The following is a 26,209-nucleotide window of genomic DNA, read 5'->3' as shown; positions in this document are numbered from 1 at the left end:
CCCTCAAATGCCACAATTGAAGTAAAATTTGATGGCCAGTCTGTTCAGTTTGTTGTACGTGGATTGAGGTGTGTTTACCTCTCAACCTTCACCTCAGGAAGCGACAGTGTCTTGGCCCAACTCTGCCTCTAACTCCATTGTCACTTCTTAATTTGGAGGACTGAATGGGTTATCATTGCTTTGTCTAGGACTGATAGGAATGACTGCAAGGTTTAATGTTGCTCCTCAAAAAAATCTCCCAGTGTTTTTTCACAGTAGTTTTCTAAGTGGACTCTAAGCTCTTGCTGAGTTGATAATTATCTAATTGTTGTTTTCTGCTAGCTAACATGTGAGTGTTGTAACCTTAGATCAGGTGACAAAAGATATTTGGTTGCAAATCTCCATTTGGAAGGGAGTTGCCTTTGAGTTTTTGTCTCCAAAACCTCATGGAGGGAGTGAGGATATAAATGAAGCTCTCCTGAAGGGAGAGTAAACAGCCTAAGGCCAATGGAGCCTGGGAAGCAGGCTGTGGGGAGAGACAGACCTCTGATTCTAGGTCTGTTTGAATTATTTCGTATTTTCTAAAATGCTGAGCCTGTGCTGCACAGCACAAGATATTATGTGGAGATTTTTGGATGTGTCTTCAATGCTTATGTTCTGTTTTTGAAGAGTTCTGCAAGTAAAAGTTTAAACAATATTTTTATGGGTCTGGACATTGATTTATTCCAAAAGAAGTCAGTTGTTATGTATCCAGTTGCCTCAAACTGCACAATATTAATATCTGCAGTGTGTTTTGCCTGTTAACAAGTAAGGCTTCTACTAGGTTAGTTAGGGCAGCCAGTGACTTAATTCCTATCAGCTCCAGGCAGCATAGGGATAATGAGTAAAGGTAAAGGGACCCCAGCCAGTGTGGTGTAGTGGTTAAGAGCAGTGGACTCATAATCTGGTGAACCGGGTTCGCTTCCCCACTCCTCCACATGCAGCTGCTGAGTAACCTTGGGCTAGTCACCTTTCTCTGAAGTCTCTCAGGCCCACTTACCTCACAGAGTATTTGTTGTGGGGGAGGAAGGGAAAGGAGAATGTTAGCCGCTTTGAGTCTCCTTCGGGTAGTGATAAAGCGGGATATCAAATCCAAACCCTTCTGACCATTAAGTCCAGTCGTGGCCGACTCTGGGGTTGCGGCGCTCATCTCGCTTTATTGGCCGAGAGTGCCGGCTTACAGCTTCCGGGTCACCTGGCCAGCATGACTAAGCTGCTTCTGGCGAACCAGAACAGTGCACGGAAACGCCGTTTACCTTCCTGCTGGAGCGGTACCTATTTATCTACTTGCACTTTGACGTGCTTTCGAACTGCTAGGTTGGCAGGAGCATTGACTGAGCAACGGGAGCTCACCCCGTCGCAGGGATTCGAACCGCCGACCTTCTGATCGGCAAGTCCTAGGCTCTGTGGCTTAACCCACAGCGCCAGAGAACTGAATAAGGATAAGTACCCAGTGAAACAAGAAGTAATAATGATTTGACATGTTTGATATTATGCACAAAAAAGGGGTGCCAGCCATTTAATTTAATTGCACTTTTCTTTTGCTCTCAAACACTAACAGAAATTATTTTTGTTTTGTTCTTCCTATAACAGGTTTTGCCTGGCATTCTGCAGAAGCATTGCTGTATTTTACCAGACAGGAACACAGGTAACCACTGAGATTTTCCTATTGTTTTCTGTTAATATATCCCTTTGTTTTGGGGGAAAGAAGTTATGAAAATTGTATAAAAGCCAGAGGATTCCCCTGGTGCTCCTCATGAGGGACTTCAAAATAAATGAAGTAGTGAGAAATGGGTTACTTAATATAAACTGATCCTTGAATTTAAATTACCTGTTCTCTGTGGAAAAGCATGCTTACAAAATATGCCATTCGGGGCCATTACATTTCTAGGAAATTGCTTTTAGCTTCTGCTACTTGAAGTTGCACATATGCATTCCTGAACTATTTTTTGTTTGTTTGTTAATTTCATAAAATATATTCCTAGTTATTAGTTTCAGAATATCTACAAAATTAACATAGATAGGCAGTGTAGATCATGTGGCTTTATATTCTCATTAGCCTTAATCTCCATTTCTCGATGAGGAGTTGAAGATGAAAAGGAGGTATTTCCTATTGCTGTTTGGAAAGGAATCACTTGAATTGGCAGGATTTTGAAAGTTTCGCTTTCAGAATATTAAATGACTGAAGTTGTACATTAATAATAATGTATTCCCCCCTCCCCCAAGTCTGGTATGTATTGATAGCCTATCAAGGCATGTGGCTGAATTTACTTTGAATCTTGACTTAATATGTAGATCTAAGTAGGGTTATGTAATGTGTTTACTGCTGCTTGTTCACTGAAAAGAAGTGATCTTACCACTCCTGCATTTGAGGAAGGAATGTTAAACTTGGGGGAATTAGAGTTTGAAGATGGAGTGCACTTATATCCAAGATATGAAAAAGAGGAAAACTCTGTAATGGAGGTCCCACTTTCACTGCCCGGTGTTTCCAGGTACAGTGGTGCCTCGCAAGACGAAATTAATCCGTTCCGTGAGGCTCTTCGTATAGCGTTTTTTTCGTCTTGCAAAGCAAGCCCATTGACAGCTTAGCGGATTAGCGCTATTAGCGGTTTAGCGGCTTTTAGCGATCAGCTGTTAAGCGGCTTATCAGCGGATCAGCTGATAAGCGGCTTAGCGGCTTAGGAAAAGGGGGAAAAAGGGGGAAAAAACCCGCAGGAACTCGCAAGACATTTTCGTCTTGCGAAGCAAGCCCATAGGGAAATTCGTTTTGCGAAGCACCTCCAAAACGGAAAACCCTTTCGTCTAGCGGGTTTTCCGTCTTGCGAGGCGTTCGTCTTGCAGGGCACCACTGTATAGGAAGAAATGCTCCATAACATACTGCTATGCTTAAGTCTAAGATCATAACCAGTACGTTGAACTAAGCCCAGAAGCCAACAGATACCCATTGCACCTATATATCCTAGTTTCAACCAAGAATAAATGAGCTGGTACTTGTCTGCATTGATCAGCTGACAGTTGCTTATGAGTACATGTTATACAATGACAGATAATTAACTCAGCATGTTATTTCTACTTGATAATTTATAAGCAGACTAATATTATTTGTCAGTATGTGTATTTACTGTTTTCTTACACAATCAGGAAGCTGTGGAATGCAGTGAGTTCTTAAATTGCCCCAATGCCTACTGTGTTATCTGTTACATAACTTGAAGGTTAATTGACCTGTTTTCCCCCCCCCTTTCCTTTCGTCTGCTCTTACCTATAAATTAAGCATCCAGCACCACTTTTGTAAATAAAAAGGTTATTGGCCATGTTCTGGGAAAGAAAATCCTTAGATATTTATTGCTTTTTTAATAAAACTGCTGACTAGGAAGCATTGCTCATGTGTTCATTCTACTGTGTGGTGGGCTGCAAATAATGGTGATGGGGCCGTAGAGGGTTGTGGATACAGCTCATCAAGTGGAAAAAGGATTGGATCTGAAAATTCTATTGGCTAAATTTGTACAGAGTTGAGATTAACCGAAGCATCACATTTGTCAAGTCTTGGGAAAATGCACCTGATCCCATAGACTTTGTTGTTGTTGTTTAGTCATTTAGTCGTGTCCGACTCTTCATGACCCCATGGACCAGACCACGCCAGGCACTTGTTTAAACTCATGTTAGTAGCTTCGAGAACACTGTCCAACCATCTCATCCTCTGTCATCGCCTTCTCCTTGTGCCCTCAATCTTTCGGCAATTCGGCTCCAGGGACCACGCATTCGCTCCATAAGACGCACAGACATTTCCCCTTACTTTTTAGGAAGAAAAAAGTGTGTCTTATGGAGCGAAAAATAAGGTACATACCTTTAAGTGACTGAAATGAAACTAGTAGATCTTCATCAGAATTCCATTGGATTCTGAGCTCCTCACTTTCATATACAATTATGGGTGGAATTTTCACACCATATATGTGGCATGTTGCCCCCCCCCCACCTTAATCAGTGGCTCTCAAAATGCAGTGGTGGGTGATTTATTAATTCTGCTGAATAGTAAACTTTAATCGGTTAATAACCTAGTAAATGCTGCCACAACCGAGCAGACACTTAGGATATCGCCTTAGATTTTTAAGATAATGGGGGAGGGGGGAAGGAGACAAAGAAAGCATCCGGCAAACATTAAAGAGAGAAAAAGCTGCCAGTTCCCACAGCTATTCCTGGGGGTAGGGTGTGTGAAAAAGGGCAGCGTTGAGCAGCTTTCTGGATGTGTCACCAAAAGTGGAACTGAATAGGGATGTTCTATGCTACCAGTTATAGGAAAAACTTGAAGAGTGAACCTCAGCCTGAATGTGAAGTGGGCTTTTCACAAAGGTCCAAGCTGGACTTGAATGTCATTACATAACAAAAGATGCAGGTGGGGTCATTCCACCTCTACCCCACTGCATTTCATATTGCAGTTGCACATCCTTGTACATATCAGCCCGGTGGGTATGTTTCTAGGCAGTTTGTCCTTAGCAGAGAGTGGAGAGTGGGCATGGATGTCGTCATATGGCTTCCATTTTCAAATTGGATGGAAGCTGGTTAGGGAGAAATGCGTCAAATCACAGTATTTCTCAATAAACCATAGGATAAATGTGGACAAACCAGTGGTAGGAATACCCTGAGTGCAGAGTAAACAGGAATGGGTACACAGCCTTAGTAGGTTGTTTTTTTGACCTTGCTGAAGGGGACAAGCTTGCACCTCTTCAGAAAATGCAAAACTAATGCTTGGTCTACTCAAAGCAGGACGTGCTTTTTGAGTGGCATCTAGCCACTCTCAAGGGACGATTAATGATTCAAGTCCATGTGTTGCTTGCATTAGATGTGGCAGGGGTGGCCAACTCCCAAGAGACTGCGATCTTCTCACAGAGTTAAAAACTGGCAGTGATCTACCCCCTTTGGGGGGCTTCAGGTCAAAGTTGTTGAGCATTTTGTAGGAAGGAAAGCCCTGTTTTTTGGAGTTCAGGTCACAGTTGCTGAGCTTTCTTTAAGGGAGGAGGGAAGTCCTGGTTTTTTGGGGGGGTGCAGGGCAAAAACATTGAGCTTCTTTTAGGGGAGCCAAAGGTGTTCAGCTTCTTTGGGTGGAGCCACTGATCTTCCAGTGATCTACCACGGACGTCCAGTGATCTACTGGTAGATCACGATCTACCTGTTGGACGTGCCTGAGATATGGCAATAGGTGAATAGGTGCTGGGGATCAATTGGGCAACTACAACCTCCTGCTTCTGATTTGCTTGGGCCTGCATGGGATTGCTCTAGGGGGGCATTCCCTCGCTTACTACAATTGCTTTCACCTCACAGAGCAAAGCCAAATTCCTGGGGCATGTACAAAGGTCCAGCTGAAGCAAGCTGCTTAAGTAATGATGATACACACCTCTGTCTGAAGCTGCCTGAAAAGGAAAAGGAAACACATCTTAGAAAATGGTGGTGATTTAATTGTGCTTCTGGACTATTTCTATGTGCAGGGGGTGAGTTTTGTGCCCGAGCATCCAAATACATATCTTCTAGCATTCTGAGATGGTAGTGTCTCGGGATGCCTTTTCTCCTATCACTAGCTCTTTGGAGGGATACGGTTTAGTTATAGGGGTGGGGGTGGGGAGTGGGAATCCCAATCTAATAAATATAATTCCCTACTAATAAATAAGAAGTTTTAAGAAAGGTTTAGGGGCAGCACCAGTATTTATATTCCAGCCATTTATTTTAGCAATACAGCTCTCTTGCAATGCCGATTTTGTAGTCTTCAGCTGCTGCTTGCTCAGACCTTACAGAATGTTACCATGAAGATGCATAGCCATTCATGGCTTTCAGCCCTGTTTCTATGGAAATGGGACCAGGAGGTTTTTTGCTGACAGAAGTGATGGCAAGTAGTATCTTAATCTCCATCTAATCCACAGCTGACTAATTTACCCGGTGTTAGATTTATTATCTAGTCTTCTCTCCTCCTGAAAATTATAACAACATTTTCATCTTCATCACCCGTGACCTTACAAACTCTCACAGGATCTTCCTCCCAGGGTAAAAGTAAGAGGCAAACGTAGGGAGAGAGGAAGAATGTGGGTGAATGGTTTTACATGCAAAGATTGGTTAAGAATGAGGATGCAAAAGGTAAGCTGGGGCAAAGGGCTTTGAAGGAGGTGTTTTGCAGAAGGAAAATCGTATCTTGAGTCACAGGACTGAAACAGCTCATAAAATGTACACCCTGCAAACAACTTCTGGCAGCAATGTTACATATATCCCATTGGCACTACCATCTTATATACTAAACGTGAACTCAAGTCTCCTTATGTAGCCAAAACCAGTGCCGCCTACACACAAGGGGAAGATAGCAGCAGGCTTGGGGGAACCCTGAGATTTGCAGAAGTACAAAACATCTCAAGAGAAAGAGAAAGACCAAAACATCCCACCAAAAACTGAGCGCTCTCCATGGCCACAGAAAACCAACTGTTTACTTTCGTTTTTGTGTGTGAAGTGTATGGAACTGATTATCCTGCAAGAGGGCGTGACTGCCTGGCTGAAACTCTGAATTCCCCATTGCAGCATTTTGTTGCAGCTCCCATTTGCTCCTTCTGTTATTATTATTTATTATTATCTTTATATCTCGCCATTCATCTGAAGATCACAGGGCAGTTTGTGACATGCCCGACCTGATCCTATTTTAGGCCAAGGAAGTCTGAGTGACCTTGGGCCACTTACTGCACCATCTGTTACTCTTTGCTCAGAATAATTGGAGCCAACCATTGTTTAGAGATTGTGCAGAAAGGTTCTAGATAACCTGTACATATTGCCCCCCAAATCCTACAATTCCTTGATCCAATACTGACTGTCATTAGTTTAACCACAGAGAAGGTTTAAGGTGAAGCAACTCATTAGTTCCTGGCTTTGTTAGGGGTAAATAGGAGAGTTTTTGGACAGCTGGTTAAGAAAGACATATGCCACAATATCACTTTGCTGTATGCTTTGCCTTGTTTCCGTTGTACAAAGAGTCCACTTCAGGACATCTTATCTAGTATTCAAAGTCTTCCACGTTACTGACCCTGCTTGTCTTGGTCATCTTTCGGGACCATGACCTCCCAGAATATCCATGCTTCGTTGGATCTCTGAAAATGTTTGACATTGATTCGTTACCATATGGGGACGGCTTTTCAACATAGGCCTTGCAACCTCGAGCAACTGATGCCCAACTGTGGAATTTGCTCAAGCAAGAAGTACATGTGTCACATACATCGGTTAAGCGCCTTATCTTGGGATTTCAATGTAAGAAAAGAGTTTTTGGCACTGTTTCCCCGCAGTAATCTCTTATTGAATCGCCAAGCCCTTTCAATCGTATTAGCCACTGTCAATCTTGTAGGAAGTTATGGTAGGATTTTTATTTTTGTATGTGCTTGTTTCACATTTCCCAGAAGGAAAGGATATTAAAAGAGATGTGATATTATGACTTACTTGGAGAAATCTGTTTAGATATAACTTTTGGCAGACCTCCAGGTAGTTGTAAGGGGAAGCACAAAATGCTCCTTAAAGTCTTCTCCACCTACTGTTTTGTGTGCATGTCTACCTGGATTAGGCACGAAAATGTCAGATGTGTGAATTGTATGTCTCTTTCATTTATTGGCTTCATTGCTAGTTTTCGAAACCAACCCACTATTTTCTCAGGCTATTTCTTGGGGCAGGGCTCTTAGATTATGATGAAAACTTTGAGCTATACGCCCTAATATAAAGAGGAACAGACCTGGTTGTTTACAAAAACACTTCCCAGTCCTTGGTGTTCTTTCAATTTCTTCAAAACAATCTATCAATGATATTAACCAAAATGTATAAAACAAATTGCCATGCATCCTGAAGGCTACTTTTCTTTGTTATTTGAAGCCTGAGGTGAGACCAATAGACTTAGATTGCAACTCTCCTAGCAACTATGAGAATCTGCATTGCTAAATACTGGAAGACTGTAGCAACTTCTCAACTAAAACACTGGTTGGAGAAGACATAACAAGTTAATTAAAATGACACATTTAGGACGAGAACTTAGATACCAACAAGAGGATCAGTTCATAGAATTCTGGATTTTCTTCATTAGTTATTGGAACAATATTTAGCCCTACAATCAATTCACTTTTAAGCTTTCCTGCTCTCTCTCTTTCTTTTCTCGCTGTCCCATTTATCCGTGTCATCTGCTTATGTTACTACTGTATCTTATTAGATTGTCACTCTACCCCTCCAGAACCACCATGATGAGATGGAAGCCTTTTTTTAAGCTTTAAGCTTTTTATTTTATTTTAAGAAAACAGGAGGAAGGATATGTAAGTCCCTGCCCCAGTGACATGCATTCAGGGTTAATTACAGCAGAGTTTAGGTAAAGGTAAAGGGACCCCTGACCATTAGGTCCAGTCGTGCCCGACTCTGGGGTTGTGGCGCTCATCTTGCTTTATTGGCCGAGGGAGCCGGAGTACAGCTTCCGGGTCATGTGGCCAGCATGACTAAGCAGCTTCTGGCAAACCAGAGCAGCTCACGGAAACGCCGTTTACCTTCCCACCAGAGCGGTACCTATTTATCTACTTGCACTTTGACGTGCATTCAAACTGCTAGGTTGGCAGGAGCAGGGACCGAGCAATGGGAGCTCACCCCGTGGCGGGCATTCGAACTGCCGACCTTCTGATTGGCAAGTCCTGGGTTCTGTGGTTTAACACACAGCGCCACCCGTGGAGTTTAGGATGTTCTAAAAGCTCCGCCAAAAACCTGCATCCCCCTTGGCATGAGAACAGGAAGGGCAAATTCAGTGTTCTTCCATGCCACATCATTTTACTCCTATTTTGGCTTTTGATGCTAAATGCCCCCCCCCCAAATGGATCATTTTACTGTGCAGATTATGCTTTCCTCACAACTATCTCTGCTTGTAGCAGATGTAGATTTCCAGCTGTGGCAACTCATAACAAGGACCAACATCTGTAGTGATGGCATATACCCAGGATAATTCCTGCACTTGCTAATGATACAAGCAGAAGTCAGCATGGGCTAATTATAGTGACACCCTTAGCTGAAATGGTCATATTTGCCTGTTCTCAGAACTGGGATGATAGGAAGCTCTGTGTCATCTTATTTTCTTTTGAACCTCAAGGTTAATGAAGGCAATTTTGTCTTAACTTGCATTAGATCACTTTGGAAAGACTGAGAATGCCCTAAAACAGATTAATCAGTAGCTGTACGCCACTGAAGTATTACTGGTGGGGTTTTTATGTGTGTGTGTGTGTGTTTTTAAAAGAAAACTAATATACACTGTCAGCAACACAAGTTGCATCAATTAAAGTTTTATAGCCTGTGTTGATGCTGATTAACTACGAAGCGAAATGAAGATGGGAAATGGCAGGAATGATTGATGTTTTATTTAAAAGGCACAGTTTGTTTATTTAGTGGTTCAATTTAATTCGCAAATAGGTGCTAAGGCAGTATATAAATCATACTGAAGCATCTACTTTGTATGGATGGGCTTTTTGACAGCCAGTTGTGAGGAACATAGCGTCGAAGTGCTTAGCTTAAAACACAATGTGCCAAGTTCAGTAATAATAGACTTTGGGTGTGTGAAAGTGAGAAAGTGCTAGCTGCAAAACCAGGCCCAGTATGACATCTCTGATGTCCTTGAGAGAGGGTTTACTTCTCCCCTTACCTTAACACCCCAGGAGATTACTGATAAACCTGACACAATGTTCAAATTCACACTATAACACAGTATAAATAAGTAGGAATACTAGAACAGAAAAAGGGAAGGAAAACAAAAAAGAGAAAGAGAATAAGAAAGAGAAATAAAATACCAACAACAATCATAATGAGCCTAATAAAATTCTGAATTGCATAGTTATATATATAGCCCTTTATCACCATTTTATCTCAATCTTCAATTCACATACAGAGAAATGAGTCCTTCCAGCTCCCACCTGGAATGGCTTCCCCTCCCTGAGCCTCACATGCTAAGGAAAACCACTCTAGCCTGCCTCTCACAAATGTCCCTCCCTCTTCTGTCCATCACCTTTCTGTTCGTATCTTCATTTATCCCAAATATAAGTCTTCAGATATTAAAAAATATACATATAGATAATATTTATAGAGAACTATCAAGAATTAAGTTCATGAAAAAGGCCATATGTGAATGTTTAGAGGGGTGTACATTGTTCATTTTCACAGCCTGGCAATACATTCAGTGGAAAATGCATCTTTTGAAAACCTTTTTCTTGGTAGAATAACTCCATAGTGGTAGATACTTAAATGGTGGAATACTTAAATGGCGGTAGAATACGAATCCTAAGTTGGTGGAAGAAGAAGAAAAGCTATACGGGAGAAAACATTGAAACCCCAATCTCCTCCAGAAATACTGAATTAAAATAAATCAAAACCAGGTAGCCATGATAGACAATTACTGCAAAATTCACAGTAAAATAATACCAACAGATATATACACAATGCTGTTGATTAGCTTACCAATCACTCAGAATTATTCTTTAGGCTCAATTCCAAGCAAACTACATATGGTAGAAAGAGCTGCTAACAGCTAAAGCCTAGGAAACAAAAGAGTTGGAATAATGGTCACATCTGAATGGGATAGTGATAAATTACTCTCCTTGACATGTGGGCTGTTTAAAATGTATTATGGTGAAAATGAGATGGGGTTCCCTGCCTGTGTTTGAGAATTATTCAGGTTATTACAAAAAAGATAAAAGGATCAGGGGCAGACTAGTTTGAAGTTTAATATGACTAAAGTATACAGACTCGTACTAGGTATTTATATAAGTCAAGTTCAAAAACTCAAGGTGTTTTACATTATCTCAGTGATTTTTTTACAACAGCAGTTTAGGGCAGTATAATCTTTTAAATTTAGGATGCGGGGGTTTAAGGCTGAATGATGGGACATTGCCCAAACTGTCATGCTACAGCAATGGTGGATACTAAAGTAAAACCCCATAGAGTTGCTGATATTTTATCTGGTAAGAAGTTCCAAACTAGGTTCCAGGTGAGAGAACTGGCAGAGACGTTGTTGCTTCAGCAGGCAGGTAAGGAAGTTAGGAGAGGGGCTGGGGGAGGAATAGGGCAGACAGGTGGATTAGGGGAAGGGATAGGTTATCATTGGGGAATGGAGAAGGGATCTGGACGCTCTGTTGTGCTTGTGATGATGCCATGAAAATGCAGCCCAACCCAAGGAAGGCTCTGAAACAACCAGGCTGCTTTCCGACTTTTAAGGAAAATAACTTGGTTAACTAACTGCAGTTCCAAAGCAAGTCCTGAAACTGATTTTTTTGAAATCGGAAAGAAAATTGTGTCACTCTGACATACTGTATTTTTTGCTCTTTAAGGCTCACTTTTTCCCTCCTAAAAAGTAAGGGGAAATGTGTGTGCGTCTTATGGAGTGAATGCAGGCTGCGCAGCTATCCCAGAAGCCAGAACAGCAAGAGGGATTGCTGCTTTCACTGCACAGCGATCCCTCTTGCTGTTCTGGCTTCTGAGATTCAGAATATTTTTTTTCTTGTTTTCCTCCTCCAAAAACTCTTGTGGTCTGGTGCGTCTTATAGAATGAAAAATACGGTAGTTTGCAATGATATAAATGGTGAAATGGAAAGTATACATGAGAGTATCGGTGCGTGACTCAGATGCATATTGATTGTAGCAATGGTACGAAAAGCAGAGGTTCATATATGCATGCACATAAATATGGAGCACTTTGATATACAGTATTAACAGTTGAGTCCATCTTGGCAGACTTTTTAAAATCGTATATCCTACTTTAAAATATGCCTCCATTAGAACTTCATATGGAATTCTGCAATCTCCTGTGTCCAAGCAATTAGAACAGTTCGGAACACTCTATTGAATTGTATTTGGTGACTTCATCTTCGTTTATGTGCTTGGAATTTGTGACTCACTGGAATTAAGTTACAGTGCACAAGAAAATGTATTGAAGTTGCACTGTAGGTGACAAACATAAGAAGGATGCTTCTCAGAAAGAGACAGATTTGGAAAATTGGCCATTGTGTCTTGATGCCAGTTTCTTATTCATCTTATATAACTTTCTAGAAATGGCAGTGACATTTCTAACTGCTATAAAGAATTTCTCTCAAAACACAAGCTTCTAAAACAAATCAAAAATAATTCTGTGCTTGGAATAAAGTGTTAACTGCTGATGCCTTTTTATTTTTTATTTTTTTATTTTACATATACACCTTGATGTTATTCCATCTTTTTCCAGCCCCAAAATGATGATGAGCAAATCACTTTTATTTCAGGAATAAATATATAGCACAGTTTTAATGGTATGGTGCCACACGAGTGTGTGTGTGTGTGTGTGTGTGTGTGTGTGTGTATGCTGAGTTTATAATAGGTCTTGGGGGAAGGGAAAATCTTTTCAATTTGTTTCCCAGTGGTAAAATTTTATAACATTCCAACTTGTTGCTATAGAAACTACAATAGCAAGAAGATACATTAATCGGATGCACTGTATTTTATGTGCCTCTATCTGCTGGGTTATGCATTTTATTAATCTCCAAAGTACGTTGATACTAAGTGTCATATGTAGCCATTTGAGCACCGTTTTGAAACTTCCCCTCCCCCCCCCAAATTATGGGCATTGAAATATTTTAATAGCTTATACTTTGCCATTGCAGGTATCACCCTTGCAAACCATTAGTAGATAACAGCCACAGCGATCTACTGGGGTATGTTATGCTAATGCTTCTCTGTTTCACAGGAGAGCGCTAAAGATTTATATTTGTTCAGCTATTTCAAAAGATGAAAAGCATCCAAAAAGCATTAGAGGTTGTTATTAGCAATGTCCCACAAAAAATCCCTTTCTTTAATGTTTCCAGTGTGTTGCCATGACCATCCAGCCACTTAACCACTTTCTACACTCATTTATTGGTGAGTCAGGTAGGATAATGAAGCTGTATTAGCATGGATTAGTTGCTCACTCATTAAGCTTCTTTGACTATTCTTAATCAGTGTAGTTGGTGTGGTGGTGTCCTCATGGTTCTGGCAGTGTGTGCAGCATCTGGGGGTAAGAGGTGGTAGCCCTCACCGTAATTTCCTCCTACACTAGGAAATGGTTCTGAACAGTGTTCAGATTGTGATTACATAAGTAAAGGGCGGTTATTATTCCACATTCATCTGGAATAATTTTGCTTATTTTAATAAATTAACATTTTTACAAAGCTTTCTCAAAGATTGCGCAAACTGAGTTGCGACACCTCTCAGGTTGGCATTCCAGGAGAACGAGGGAGGTGTTCATGGTGAGTTCCAGCACCTCTTTTTCTAGCACTGCCTATATACTGTTTAGATTTCTGGATTCCCCCACCCTTTAAACTCCACATTTCTAAAAAGTTTTTGATTTGTTCTATCATTGAAATTTTTTCCTATGTATATGCTACTGTTTTCACTGATGGTTCCCTTATTAAACACCCAAAGTGTGGGTGGCATACATCAGTATATGTGCATCTTTGAAAACCTGTGCAGGTATATGTATTTCTTCCACACCTTACGCTTTGCTGTAAGGAAACACGTTTCTGGGGGCCACTAGGGGGCGCATTGGAAGATGGCCGACAATACCATCTCTCCGACCCACACGGTGTAATTAAGAGGCTGTTATGGGAGTAGGCAGCCTCCCTTGTTGCCCCAAGGAAATGGGGAACACTGTCCTTGCCTGCTGTGCCCATGAATCACCCCCTAATTCAAAAGAAGGGGGTGAGGGCCCGAGGCAGAATGCCCCCGTGTGGACATCGGCTCTCCTGGACGCTGTCTTTGATCGCGCACTAGTTGCAGCAATTTGGAATAATTAATTACAAAAGAAGCAAATGCACATATTTCAAGTGAAGAAGGGGAGTGAAGTCTGCTAATTTAAGTGACCTCTGCGAAAGAAGACGACGGGCTGGAGAAACAGGAATATTTTACGATGAAGATACACTAAAGGCGGGGTATGTTGACAACGGGGCTGAATGGGGGGGGGAAAAACATTTTTTACTTTCCTTCTATGTGATTTACAAGAACCCCTCCTCATTAGAACCGTCGGTTGAACTGACCCAAGCAGGATGCTTAAGGTCTGTGTGGAGATAAACTTTAACCAAAAGTATGCTTTATAGAGACCGAGAAGCAATAAGAGCTTTTGGGAATGGCGCAGCAATTAATTCGGAGTCGCCTTCTTGCCAAAGGATTTATAGCCGGGAAGAAGAACGGATTTGTTTTCAGACTGCATTCCTAGTGAATCTCCTCAGAGGTTTTGAGAAAGGAGGCAGATTGGTGAAGATTAATGACGCTAAGACTGTTTTGATGTATGGAAGTGATGTTATATGGAAAACGTCTGGATATGGCTACTGGATAAAAAAAAATAATATCCACGCAGGATTACAAACTGCTCTAACCAGCTTGCGGAGACTATCAGAGGTCACAAAGAGAAAGGAAAAATATATGAAAATAACAACAAGAGATGTGGAAAAATAATAAGAAAGGACTGGATAGTACTGTGAACATCATAAGGTTAGATTTGTGGACATTAAAATAGTAAGAAGTAAGAAGTTGATTGGATCCCTTCAGAACTTGAAATATGGGTACCCCCAACAAAAATTTAAAATTCAGCTGTGTAATTTGGAATTTATGTAATTTGGTTTGATTTGATGTGATTGGTCGGTTAATAAAAATTATTCTTAAAATAAAGTAAGGAAACACGTTTCCCCCATTTGCTGTAGTAGTGAATTTCCTATATTTGCAAGGGAAAGACTTTGGCTGTATTGTCAAACCTCTATGATACTAAGTATGAAAAAAGCCAGAGAGAGGAGCTCCTTTTAATCAGACTTCCACAATATGAGACCTAATAAGCCAGGTGCAGCCCAATAGCCATGTATTGCATGGACAGGCGGAGTCCCCAGATCCCGCGCGGTCCCCCCGTCATGTGGAATGATGACTCAAGACAACGTGCTATGGGATTAAATTGGCCACAACTTTATTAAATTTCAAATGTGGGTAGACCTTGGCTCAGGCATTGGGCGTTCTCCCTCCCCAGTCCCCAGCTGGGGACCTAGGGAGCATCAGGGTTATCCAGTGTGTGTGTGGAGGGGATGGGCCAGCTCTGGAGAACATATGTATCAAGTTTATTAAATTTGTGAGGTCCATGCCTTTACACAAAATACCATAAAACATTATTAAAAAGATAAACAATAAAATTATAAAAATAAGCTAAAATTCATGCCTTGCTGTCCCAGCAAAGGAAGCTACCCAAGGAACCCCACCATTCAGGAAAAAAGATACAGCAACAGGTTAGGGGAGCAATGGGAGGGACCTCACCATTTCACTCTGGAGAACATATGTTCAAGCAGAGATAGCCGCCCCCGTTACGCCGCCGCCGCAGGGGAGAGCAATGACGACCTTTCGGCGGGGAACCCTGGTATCGCCGCCGCAAAGAGGAAGATGGACTAAAGGATTCCGCCCAAGGCCTGATACCGCCAAAGTTGTGACGTTTTGCTACGGGAAAGGCGAAACCTGCCAATGCAGGGAAATTCCTTTCCGGCCCTTTAACAGCGACCTTAACGTAGCAGTGCCCGCATACCTGTGAAGAAAAATTAACCTGCAAAACCTGTGAAGAAAAGTTAACCTGCAAAATAAGACATTAACTGAGGGTGGTTGGGCGGGAGAAGCTCTGGAGCCAAGTGAGGATTCCCAGGTAAGATCCTCCCTCTATTGTGTGGGCAGGTAATCCCTCCCCTACCTGGCCTGGTCTCCTTGGCAACACTTCCCCCAGGTGGGGTTGGACAACTGACTGAGGTACGCGGAGACCTCCAGGTATCCCACCTGGGGGAAGGCAAAGCCAAGCCTATGCTGTTGGGGCCGCTCCAGATCTAGGGGCTGCATGCGTCCATGCAAAGGGCACCCCCCGTTTTAAGCGGGGAGCGGTCATTCTAGCTTGATGCAGTCCAGTTTCTACTGTTTCAGGAAGGCAGGTACCCGAGGAGTATGTTTTCACAAACCTTTTGATGCAGTTCTTGCATAAAAGCTTCCCATCACCTTTGATAACGGTTTTATAGTTGATGTTTTAACTGTGTTAAATGATATGTATTGACATTTTTAGACCTTGAAAACAGACCTGGTAAAGAGAGCACTGCTGTAACTTCCTCTTGCTCAGGTCACTCGGGTGAAAAACGGTAGGGGATGACCAACCGAGCCAAAGGCAGCACCCCCAATCTGCCAAGTATCTATTGGGCATGGTTGGACTTGTGAGGCTATTATCTTATTACCTTGGGCATGGTCTGAGTCAAGTGCCTGGATGGAAGATTGCTTGGGGAAACTTGAATATGTTCTGCCTGGGGTTCCATCATGTTAGCTAGGTGAAATATGGACCTTGAGGTTGTAGTGGATAGCTTGATGAAGACGTTGACTCAGTGTACAGTAGCTGTGAAAAAGGCAAATCCCATTCTACCTACACAGTACGCTGCTAAACAGCAGTTGCTTGAAGCCCCAGGGATGAAGAGTGTTGCTGAGCTTAGGTCCTGCTTGTATTTACCCTACAGTCACCTGTTTGGTCACTGTGGGAACAGGATGCTGGACTTGGGTGGACCAATGGCCTAACCCAGCCGGCTCTTCATATGTTCTTATGGAATAAGATGATTCAAAGTTAGCAGTAGGAATTCCTCAGCTACAGATCACATTGTACGTTTGCATGCTGGTGACTGTGTTTCATCTTATAGCAGAAGCTTGAGTCTTGTCTGAGCATTTATCATGATGCCTAACACTGCGCTTAAAGCGTGACTCATTCATTTTGCACATTAAAAATGAAACGGAACATGATATGCCCCCAAGCAACATCTTATTGAATCAAATGTGAAATTAAGAAATGTGTAAAAGCATGTCAATTTCTATCCTTTAAATACGTGAAATTGGTCTTTAGACAGTGCTTAAATCTGACTTGGTATGTATGCTCTTTCTCGTGAGGTCTTTAAAAAAAATATTTCTATTAAAGTTGTGTTTAAATTTATCAGCTATAAAAAGCACTCTTCAGGGCTGTGTTGAAATTTCTCAGGAAAGAATTATCTGATAAAGTTTTGAGAATTTTCTTTTTTGAGCTCCTCCAAAGCTGTTTGAGAATTGCAGCCCTCTTCTGAAGAATATTCGATGACATTCACTATCTGTGAATAGGAGGTGAATTATAAGTGCAATTGTAGATCCAATTCTAACATTATTTAATATTGTTTTAATGCTGTTGAAAGTTGCAATGGGCTTGACTTCCAGTTCTGATTTCTTTCTTTCTTGCCCCTGTCAATGACTGAAGAATATTTGGCAGCATACCCTCCATCCAAATTTTCCATCCCACAATTTTGAGAGGTGATTTTGGGTTCATAGTTTCACCCTATAGCCTCATCGGTCTTCATGGTGATATGAGCCATTCTGGCTCATTTGACCACAGCCATGTAGTTAGAAAGAAACAGCTGTCAGTTAGGCAGAAAACAAATTATAAAAACAGCTGCTGCTGCAACAACAACAACAACAAAAAAGTAATAAATGAAAAGTCTGGGGCTATATTTCAGCCCCCCCCAACTAGTTTCACACCAAAAAATTCAATAATATGTATTTATCTCATTTGGTTTATAAAAAAAATATGCAGGTACCTCTCTTCATAAAAAGCAGGGTGGTTTACAACAGTCATACATAAAACCATATCAAAAATTTAAAATTAGAGATCAGCTAACTATTACAGAAGGATATTTTCTTAATTGCCAGCATCAGCTTGGCCGCATAGAAATCTTTTCAAATATCGAATGAAAATATTGACTGTCTTTGACTTTTTAAGCACTGTAGTAATTACATTCCAATTTGGATTTATGAAACCCATTGAAGTCGCTGATGCTGTAATGATCAATAGGAAAATCCATTTTGGGAAAAGTGAGTAAGCGTGTTCTGAAATGATTTTGGGGGTCCAGTGACATCCTACACAACATCAGGACTATTTGTAAATTTGAGTTAAAGCGTTGAAGTCTGTAAATTTGATGCAGTGGCAGCGGAGAGGTATAAAAACTGAGACTTGGGGAGCTCACATAATATAATTCTATGAAATATGCTCAGGCCCAAGAATGGGTGAGTACCTTGAGCAAGAAGAGAGCAGGTTGACTGGGTGAAAACCAAAGAATACAGCAGCTGAAGGCTACTAGTGTGGCGCAAAGGGAAGACCTGGTGGATTTATATGGGCCAATGGCTTCTTACTGGTCCTCATGTGTCAACTGACTTCCCAGGCCAGGAGAATAATGAATTGTGGTGCTAATGCGCCTGCTGAAATTCCCTTGAGTGTCCTGATGAGGCAAGGAGCTCGTGGAAACCAGCAGAAGATGAATGACACTGAGGACATGCTTTTTGGTGCCTTTCTGATAAAATTACAAACTTCAAAGTTTTATAAAGGCACAGCAGTGCATATTGCATGGAAGAGATGCTTTTTGCTTGAGGCAACAGACTAGTAAAGAACAACATTCATTGGGAAGCAAATGGGTGAGCTGTATATCGGTATTACACTAATGGTCACTCTGTATGAATGACTGCTATGAGTTTGACTGCTAGAGAGTTGTTGTTTTTAATTAAATAACAGAAACAAAGTAGAGGCAGGCAAGAATCAAGCAATGAATGTTAATGGCTGCCACCATCACCTCAATGGCATAGAAGTAAAAGGGGATGCACATTTCAGACCGTACTTTTCCTTCTGTTAGACGCCCCCGTGTATAAGATCCCCCCTATTTTGGGGGACTAAATTTTAATAAAATGAGGGGAGATGGCCCAAAGTGGTTGAGCCTCTCCCCACATGCAGCCGTGGGATGGAAACACTCCCTAGATCATTTCCCGCGCACAGGTAGGGAGTGTTTCCCTTGCGCAGCAACATTGAGGGAAGTTGTGCTCCAGCCAGCCAGCTGATTGGCTGGAGGGCACCTTCCCCATGCCACTGCACATGGGAAACAGTCCAGGGAGTGCTTCCCGCGTGCAGTGGCATCAGGGGAAGTTGCATGCTGTCAGCCAGCACCCCCAGATCGCTCCCTGCATGCAGTGGCACCCCCCCCATGCCACTATCCGTGTATTGGATGACCCCAGTTTTTTGACATGATTTTTGTGTCAAAAAAACCCTCGTCCAATACTTTAGACAGTTGTCATTGGAAACCAGGACCAGCTCAACCATGAGGCAGAGTGAAGCAGCCACTTTGGGCAGCATAAGCCCCAAAGGCTCCTTGCCTGTCCTGCCACCTCCACCACTGTTGGAAAAGCTGCACCAGCATTGGTGCTGATTTACAGCACCATCTCACCAAAATCTTACCAGATCTTACCTTCTATGCCTTTGTTAGGGATGCTTTGGAGGCTGTGCAGCAGCAACAGGGCAGGGCAGCACTTCTGTTTCATCTCAAGCAATGAAATGGGGAATGCCACCCCAGTTGCAAACATGCCTTTGTACTGATTTCAGTGGGGCATCCTGGATTGCACCCCTTTCTTTCCTCAAACGCTTTCAAGCAAAGTAGCAGTTTCATTTTTTATTTCATGCCATCTAAGATAAATACTCAAGCCAGCTTTGACCATGGTTGTGATTGGTGACAAGTAAAATCCCTAATCCCCCCACCTTTCAGCTAACCAAAAGTTTGGAGGTGTGAGCAAGCCTTCTCATGATTTCATGAGAAGAAGTGCTTGAAGCATATTATTGAAGGCAGCTGTTCAGTAGGAGGAAGTGGAGGTGTCTTAAGTAGAAACACAGCAGTTTCACATGCACAAACTACTATTTTTGTTGCACATTAATATGCAGATTCTGAAAAGTTAGATTGAATCCCAAAGGGGGGAAAAGTGGAGTGGAATGATCTCTTGCCAAATAACAATAGTATTTTTGTAACCAAATGTTCTTGCATTGTTGGAAAAACTGGCACCAATATGTGCATCCCAGGCTAATCTCAGTATGCTCAGGTTGTATTTTTATTCTGATACATTCACAAGCTTATTTATAGATATTCTCTTGGACACAGGACTGATTTCTCATTCTGTACCTTAGGATGTATCAAGTAGGTGGAAATTCCCACACGTTAACAGCCCTTTCTGTCAGCAGAATTATATGCGAAGAGCTCTTTTGTAGGCGAGAAACTGGTTTCAGGAAGTACTTTACACAATGAAGTCCAGCATTTTAGCAGTGATATATGTGGTGAATTGCCATTCATGTTTGCAAAAGATGGCTGTGAAGAATATGCCTTTCTTTCCCTGTGAACATTCAGAAGGTTAGGATCTGACACAAGGGGAAAGACAAATATATACCTGCTTTGTGTAGTAAGGGACAGAGCCACATGGCAGTAATGCCAGCCTGCTAGGAGAAATGGGCTGTCATGCCGTATCCAGAAACAGATCTGCTTAAGTTTAGTGATGCAGAATTGGAAGAGGACCTACCAAATTTAGAGTATTGTGTGGCAGAAGACCAAAGAACGAAATGGTCTTCCCTATTGACAGATACAAAAAGGTCACCCAATCCTATATAGCTCATGTTTTGTTGCTGCTTCTGCTGTTTTATTACCTGTCCTTCACTAGCAGGGCAATTTAAATTGTTTTAATATTAACAATTTAAAATTCTGTGTTAAAAACAGTTAAAACAAGTCACAGTCCTGAAAACACACACCTCAGATGCCAAAGTCAAGAGCAGAGAGAGGTGCTGTGTAAGTATGCGATAAGGGAGACATTTTTAAACTGGCTTTTCCTGGACAGATGTACACCTGTGGCTTTTCTTATGTTCTGTTTTGTTATTGGCATCCATTTTTTTCGGGAGACAATGAAGGAGTGTCCCTTTGGGTGTGAAGTCAAACAGTTGGAGAGTTACAGCGCCTGCTGTGGCAGGATAGACATATTTTGTGTGGCAGTTGGGGCAGATGAAGGCATCTCTCTGCACTCCTCCCAGTGGTCATTCTTCCTCTGGTCACTGTTATGGATACATGACCTGACTCTATGTCTCCAGGCGCTGTGGTTGTCTGCAAGGGATTCCCATACAGCAGGGTTGATGTTGATAGCCTTCATGTTTTGTTTGCAGACATCTTTGTAACACAAAGTTACAAAGGACGAGAATACAGCCCTGTTTCACACTGCTCTTTATAGGGAAGACATCTAAGGATAGACCATCATACTGGATGGTGCCACACATGTTCTCTTGGAAGGACATGGTCACCATGTGAACCTTAGGTGGGCATCCTATCTTGTTGAGCAGTGTAAAGAGTCCCTGTTAGCTGACATGGTCAAAGACCATTTTCAGGTCTATGAAGGCGACGTACAATAAGTTCAGAGCTCTTATAACATAGTAGAAGAAAAATGTGCTGATCAGCTGTTTTGCTTTTCCAACAAACCATTTCTGGTTGGATTCCAAAAAACACGGAATCCCAATCTGATTTTGTTGCAGGGGGTAGGTAGACAATAATCTATTTTGGCTAGTCGTGGAGCACCACAATCTTTGTTGCAGCTACTAACAGTAAACTTGCTGAGATTTCTTTAAGCTAGCTGTTGACTTGAAGGTTATGTACAAATTCCTATATGGCAGTCAGTATAATTCCTTCTGCAAATGTGCTCCATTTACCACTCAGGATATTGGCCTCAAAAGACACGGATGGACCGAGGAGTACACCCCAACTATATACCTGCTCTTTCAGGGGAGTTGCAATCCCAAGCAGAGCAGACTGCCTACACAATTCCAGGACTTGAAAACTACCCACCCATTGCACCTCTGTCTTGTTGGGATTCAACTTAAGTTTGTTTGCTCTCATCCAGCCCATTAAAATAAATAAACTGAGTTTAAGTCTTGGTAAGATGGATGAACAGTGGGTGAGTACTTCCCATGTCTAGGAGATAGGCCAGTTGCAGTTATGCAGTATGGAGGCACTCTTGGATTCAGCCTTGTGACTTGAGGGTCAGGTTATCTCAGGGGCTAGGAGTACCATTTACCATCTGCAACTGTTTCTGGATCACAATGGCTTGCCTCCGGTAGCTGAAGCAATGGTAGCATTAAGGATAGACTGCTGTATTATGCTCTATGTGAGACTACTCATACGGTTGGTTCAGAAGCTGCCTCTGGTGCAGAATCCTGTGGTTCAGTTGTTTTCAGGCATTGCCTATGAACAACATATAACACCTGCATTGAGAGAGTTCCTCTGGCTGCTGGTACATTACAGAACTTTCTTTAATATCTTACTAATAGTATATAAATCCCTAAAGAGCCTGGGACCGGTGTACTTAAGAAAATATCATCTTATTTCTAATACCATTGTCCAGTCTTTGCAATCTGACACATAGGTGTATCTGACAGTGCCTGAGAGTGCCACACTGCCCTCAGCAAGAAATTGTGCATTAGTGTGGTGTTACTAGGGTTATGGAAATCCTTGCCTTGCAAAATCAAGTTGGCATCATTCACAATAAGTTTCTGATGTCAACTTAACACTTGGTTATTTCAGCAAACCTTCTCATGGAAATAAGTTATTCGTTTTTATAACTTTATAGTCAGATAACAGTTGTTGTTGTTGTTATTTTACTTCTGTTTCTTTAATGTACTGTACTTGGTGTTATATGTTATGTCCTCTTTTGGCTTTAATTGAGGTTCTGTATGTTGCATAGATATATTTGTATATAAAACATGGCCGGCCAAAGACATTCTGGCACCTGAGGCAGATCCTAAAATGGTGCCCCCTCCCCAGGAATGAGAGGGCAAATAAAGGTCTGCATTGGGATTGGCTGCCCCTGTGGGTTCCACCACCTGAAGCAGTCGCCTCACCTTGATGGGTGGGCCAACCCTGATATAAATTTGTGGTAGAGAAATGGAAAACAAAAACAAAAAACTTCCAGAACAACTTAGGGCCCGATATCTCTCTCTGTATTATCTTGCTCATGGTTTAATCTACTGGTTAGAATTTTCTTTTCAGTCCATCATGGAATGAAACCTGAGGTGATGGGACTAAAAATCAGACATTCTCAGTGATGACAATCTGTCTGTTGAGCATCCTTTTTTCTTAGGTGTGCCTGGCACTAACATTCATTAGTTTTTGGCACTGACGAATACTTTCCTCTTCCTCCAGGCCTTTGGGGATGGTTGGTAATGTAGATACAGGTAGCCATCTGGATTTGTCTAGAGAAGGAACAGATGAAGTAAACTGTATGTTGTCATACTGGTTCGGGGCTTTTTGATTGATTTCGTGAGGCATTTTATGGTGTATATTTTTTATTATTGTGACCTCCCATGTGATCACTTGTTGATGAAGGGCAAGATTTAAATTTTATTAACTGCAAAATAAATAAAGAAATATCTCCTTGTTTATTTTCCATCTGACAAGTTGATTTGTGTGCTGCTAAGCTAGTATTGAACTAAATGCCAGGTTATTTGCAAGCTTTGCAATTAAGTGTACACCACTGAGAATTTCATTTTTTAAATAAAAAAAAATCCCTGCTGAAATGTTTGTTTATTTTTGTTGCAGCTCTCATAGCTCAATAGAACGGTTGGTGTTATGCCTTTAAACTGAAGTACTTTTATCAGGGTCTGAAAAGTTGTTGAGGGTACTTAACATCTTGTACCTTTCCATTTTTTCCTCATACGCATATAGGAAACGGCCTTGTACCATCTTCTTGCACAAGCCCTAGGATTCAATTTAGTGTGTTTATAACATGTTTTTCACTAGGTTTTACAGTGCAGAGTTGAACAGAACTGTGGCTATCTTTGAAGGGCAAATCTGCCAAGAGGAGATTAAAATTGGTGTGTAGGTGGGGAAGGGAGAAGATTGGCAACCCCTCTACACAAGCAGTGGCTTCTAGTGTTTTAACTATATTTATTAATCAATATTTCAGATTATTGTTTTGTAAGCTGCTTGGACTGTTTTAAAATAGGAAAGTGGTGGTTGTGGTGATGCTGCTGTAGACTGGCATTCCTGGTGAGACTTCCTTCCTCTCTGCCTCCCTGTGTGTATATCACTTTGTACAACTTGCTATGGCAATCTGAACCATCACAGTGAGTTTCCCTGCCTTGACTGGCAAACACCATTAACATGGATTCCTACAGGCGGGTTGTGGATTCAGTTCAGAATATCCCCAGCTCACACTACACAAGACAGCACTATTTTAGATATTCATATCATACAGAGAGCTAGCAACAGAACAGAAGAAAATAAACTGAAAGCTTGCCAAAAAAAGAGGGCAAAAAAATAAGTTTCATAACCAAGTTTCTTAAATCATAGCTAAGCTGTAGAATTTTTGTTGTGTCTCCTCAGCTAGAAGGTTACAGAGTTTAGAAGCCACTGCCATAAAGGTCTTGATTTTAGCTGCTGTTGCCCTTATTTATTGCAAAGATGGAGCACCCAAATGATATCACCTGACAAGTTCTCAAATGGCACATGGGGTGATATGGGGAATAGACAGGAGGGTGAGGTGGAGGACTCATCATCTCAGTTCTGATTTCATATATACAACTTCAAGACAAGCTCATAAAAGCAGAAGGCAGTAAACCTTGAGTGTGGATTTGTGTATCCTACTTTTTGTTGTTGTTACTGTTCCCAAAGTATCAGGTATTTAGCTTTCATTTGATGGGAAGGAAATGAAGGGGATAATAGTACAGTGGTGCCCCGCAAGACGAATGCCTCACAAGACGAAAAACCCGCTAGACGAAAGGGTTTTCCGTTTTGGAGGTGCTTCACAAAACAAATTTCCTATGGGCTTGCTTCGCAAGACGAAAATGTCTTGCGAGTTTTTCCGACTTTTTTTCCCTTCCCCCCCTTTTTCTAAGCCGCTAAGCCACTTATCTGCTTATCCGCTAAGCCGATAAGCCGCTAAAAGCCGCTAAAAGCCGCTAAGCAACTAATAGCGCTAATCCGCTAAGCCGTCAATGGGCTTGCTTTGCAAGACGAAAAAACCGCTAGACGAAGAGAATCGCGGAACGGATTCTTTTCGTCTTGCGAGGCACCACTGTATATACCAGCCAGTAGCTGATAAATAGATGAGGATAATGTATTTAGAATGAACAGAACAGGTTCATTCTGTTTCAATATGTTTTATTTATATTTTTCATGAATCGCCTTCCACATGAGTCTGAGGGTGATTTATGTAAAAACAACTAAAAACAGCATTAAAAACCATTTGAAGGAAGATACATAGGTTCAAAACAAATGCTAAGGCAGAAAACTTTCTGCCCAAGTGAAAAAGCTTTCCAAAACAAAAACAAAAAAATATTCAGTTGTTTCCTGAAAGTACAAATATGCTGTTGAACAGGGGCAACCACATTGAAGGCCCTGTTTCAAATTCCCATGAAGCTGTTAGAGTGGTACCATGGGTTAATAACTTAATTTGTTCTGGAGGTCCGTTCTTAACCTGAAACTGTTCTTAACCTGAGGTACCACTTTAGCTAATGGGGCCTCCTGCTGCCGCGCCACTGCTGCACGATTTCTGTTCTCATCCTGAAGCAAAGTGCTTAACCTGAGGTACTATTTCTGATTTAGTGGAGTCTGTAACCTGAAGCATCTGTAACCCAAGGTACCACAGTATATGAGGGACGTGAAGGAGAAACTGTATTGTGGAACGCAGTGACCTACTGAGTTTTTAGGGGACAGGCGTTTTCTCAAGTTAACTGGCCTCAAGCTGTATCGTGCTTTTGTATGTTAGTAGCAAAACCCTTTCTACCAAATGTTGACATTGCATGCTTGTATTTTATTGGTCAGTGCTGAGGGCTATGTTGATTTTATTTATGGGTCTAACTGCAGAGTTGCTGTAATTTGTCAAGTATGGCAAAAAATATTATAGTGAAGCCAGAATTTAATAGCTAGAAAACACAGTAACTACACCCTTCTTGATGGATAAAAACCAATGCTGGGTTGCAGGGACAGGGAAGAGCCCATAATTGTTGCTTGTATTATCATGGCTTTACTTGAGGGTTCTAGAGGGGTCTGATAACTCGTCCCAATGCACACAGCCTTCTCATCTGATGGATCACCTTAAGAGATGGTGAAACTAGTCCAGGTATTTTTATGTTGAGATGCCCAAGCCAGTATCCCAAGTGCAGAACCACTGTTCTGTGCACTTCTCACATCTCTCTAGTCTTACTAACCTTTTACCTACTGGCTGGCAGGTATGGATTTTCTCTAGGATTCCTCTGAACTTTAGAGTATAAATGTTTGGTTTTACATGGCTGAAAGCTGATTCATCTACGTATGGG

The 26,209-nt window shown here is 41.7% G+C and overlaps 1 protein-coding gene across 4 annotated transcripts in view; it reads left to right on the top strand.

Moving 5' to 3' along the window:
* DLGAP2 (DLG associated protein 2) overlaps window positions 1-26,209 on the top strand; it is a 412,887-nt gene that overhangs the window by 55,531 nt on the left and 331,147 nt on the right. For all 4 annotated transcript variants that reach the window (XM_081856886.1, XM_081856887.1, XM_081856883.1 and 1 more), the window contains one exon: window positions 1,612-1,666. In XM_081856886.1, coding sequence (XP_081713012.1) covers window positions 1,612-1,666 — 55 coding nt within the window. The remainder of the gene's footprint in view (window positions 1-1,611; window positions 1,667-26,209) is intronic.

The sequence above is a fragment of the Podarcis erhardii genome (genome assembly GCF_964252035.2).
Source record: "Podarcis erhardii genome assembly, chromosome: 3".
Classification (NCBI taxonomy): domain Eukaryota; kingdom Metazoa; phylum Chordata; class Lepidosauria; order Squamata; family Lacertidae; genus Podarcis; species Podarcis erhardii.
Note: the sequence above shows the minus strand (reverse complement) of the source record. Positions and strands in the feature narration are given on the sequence as shown.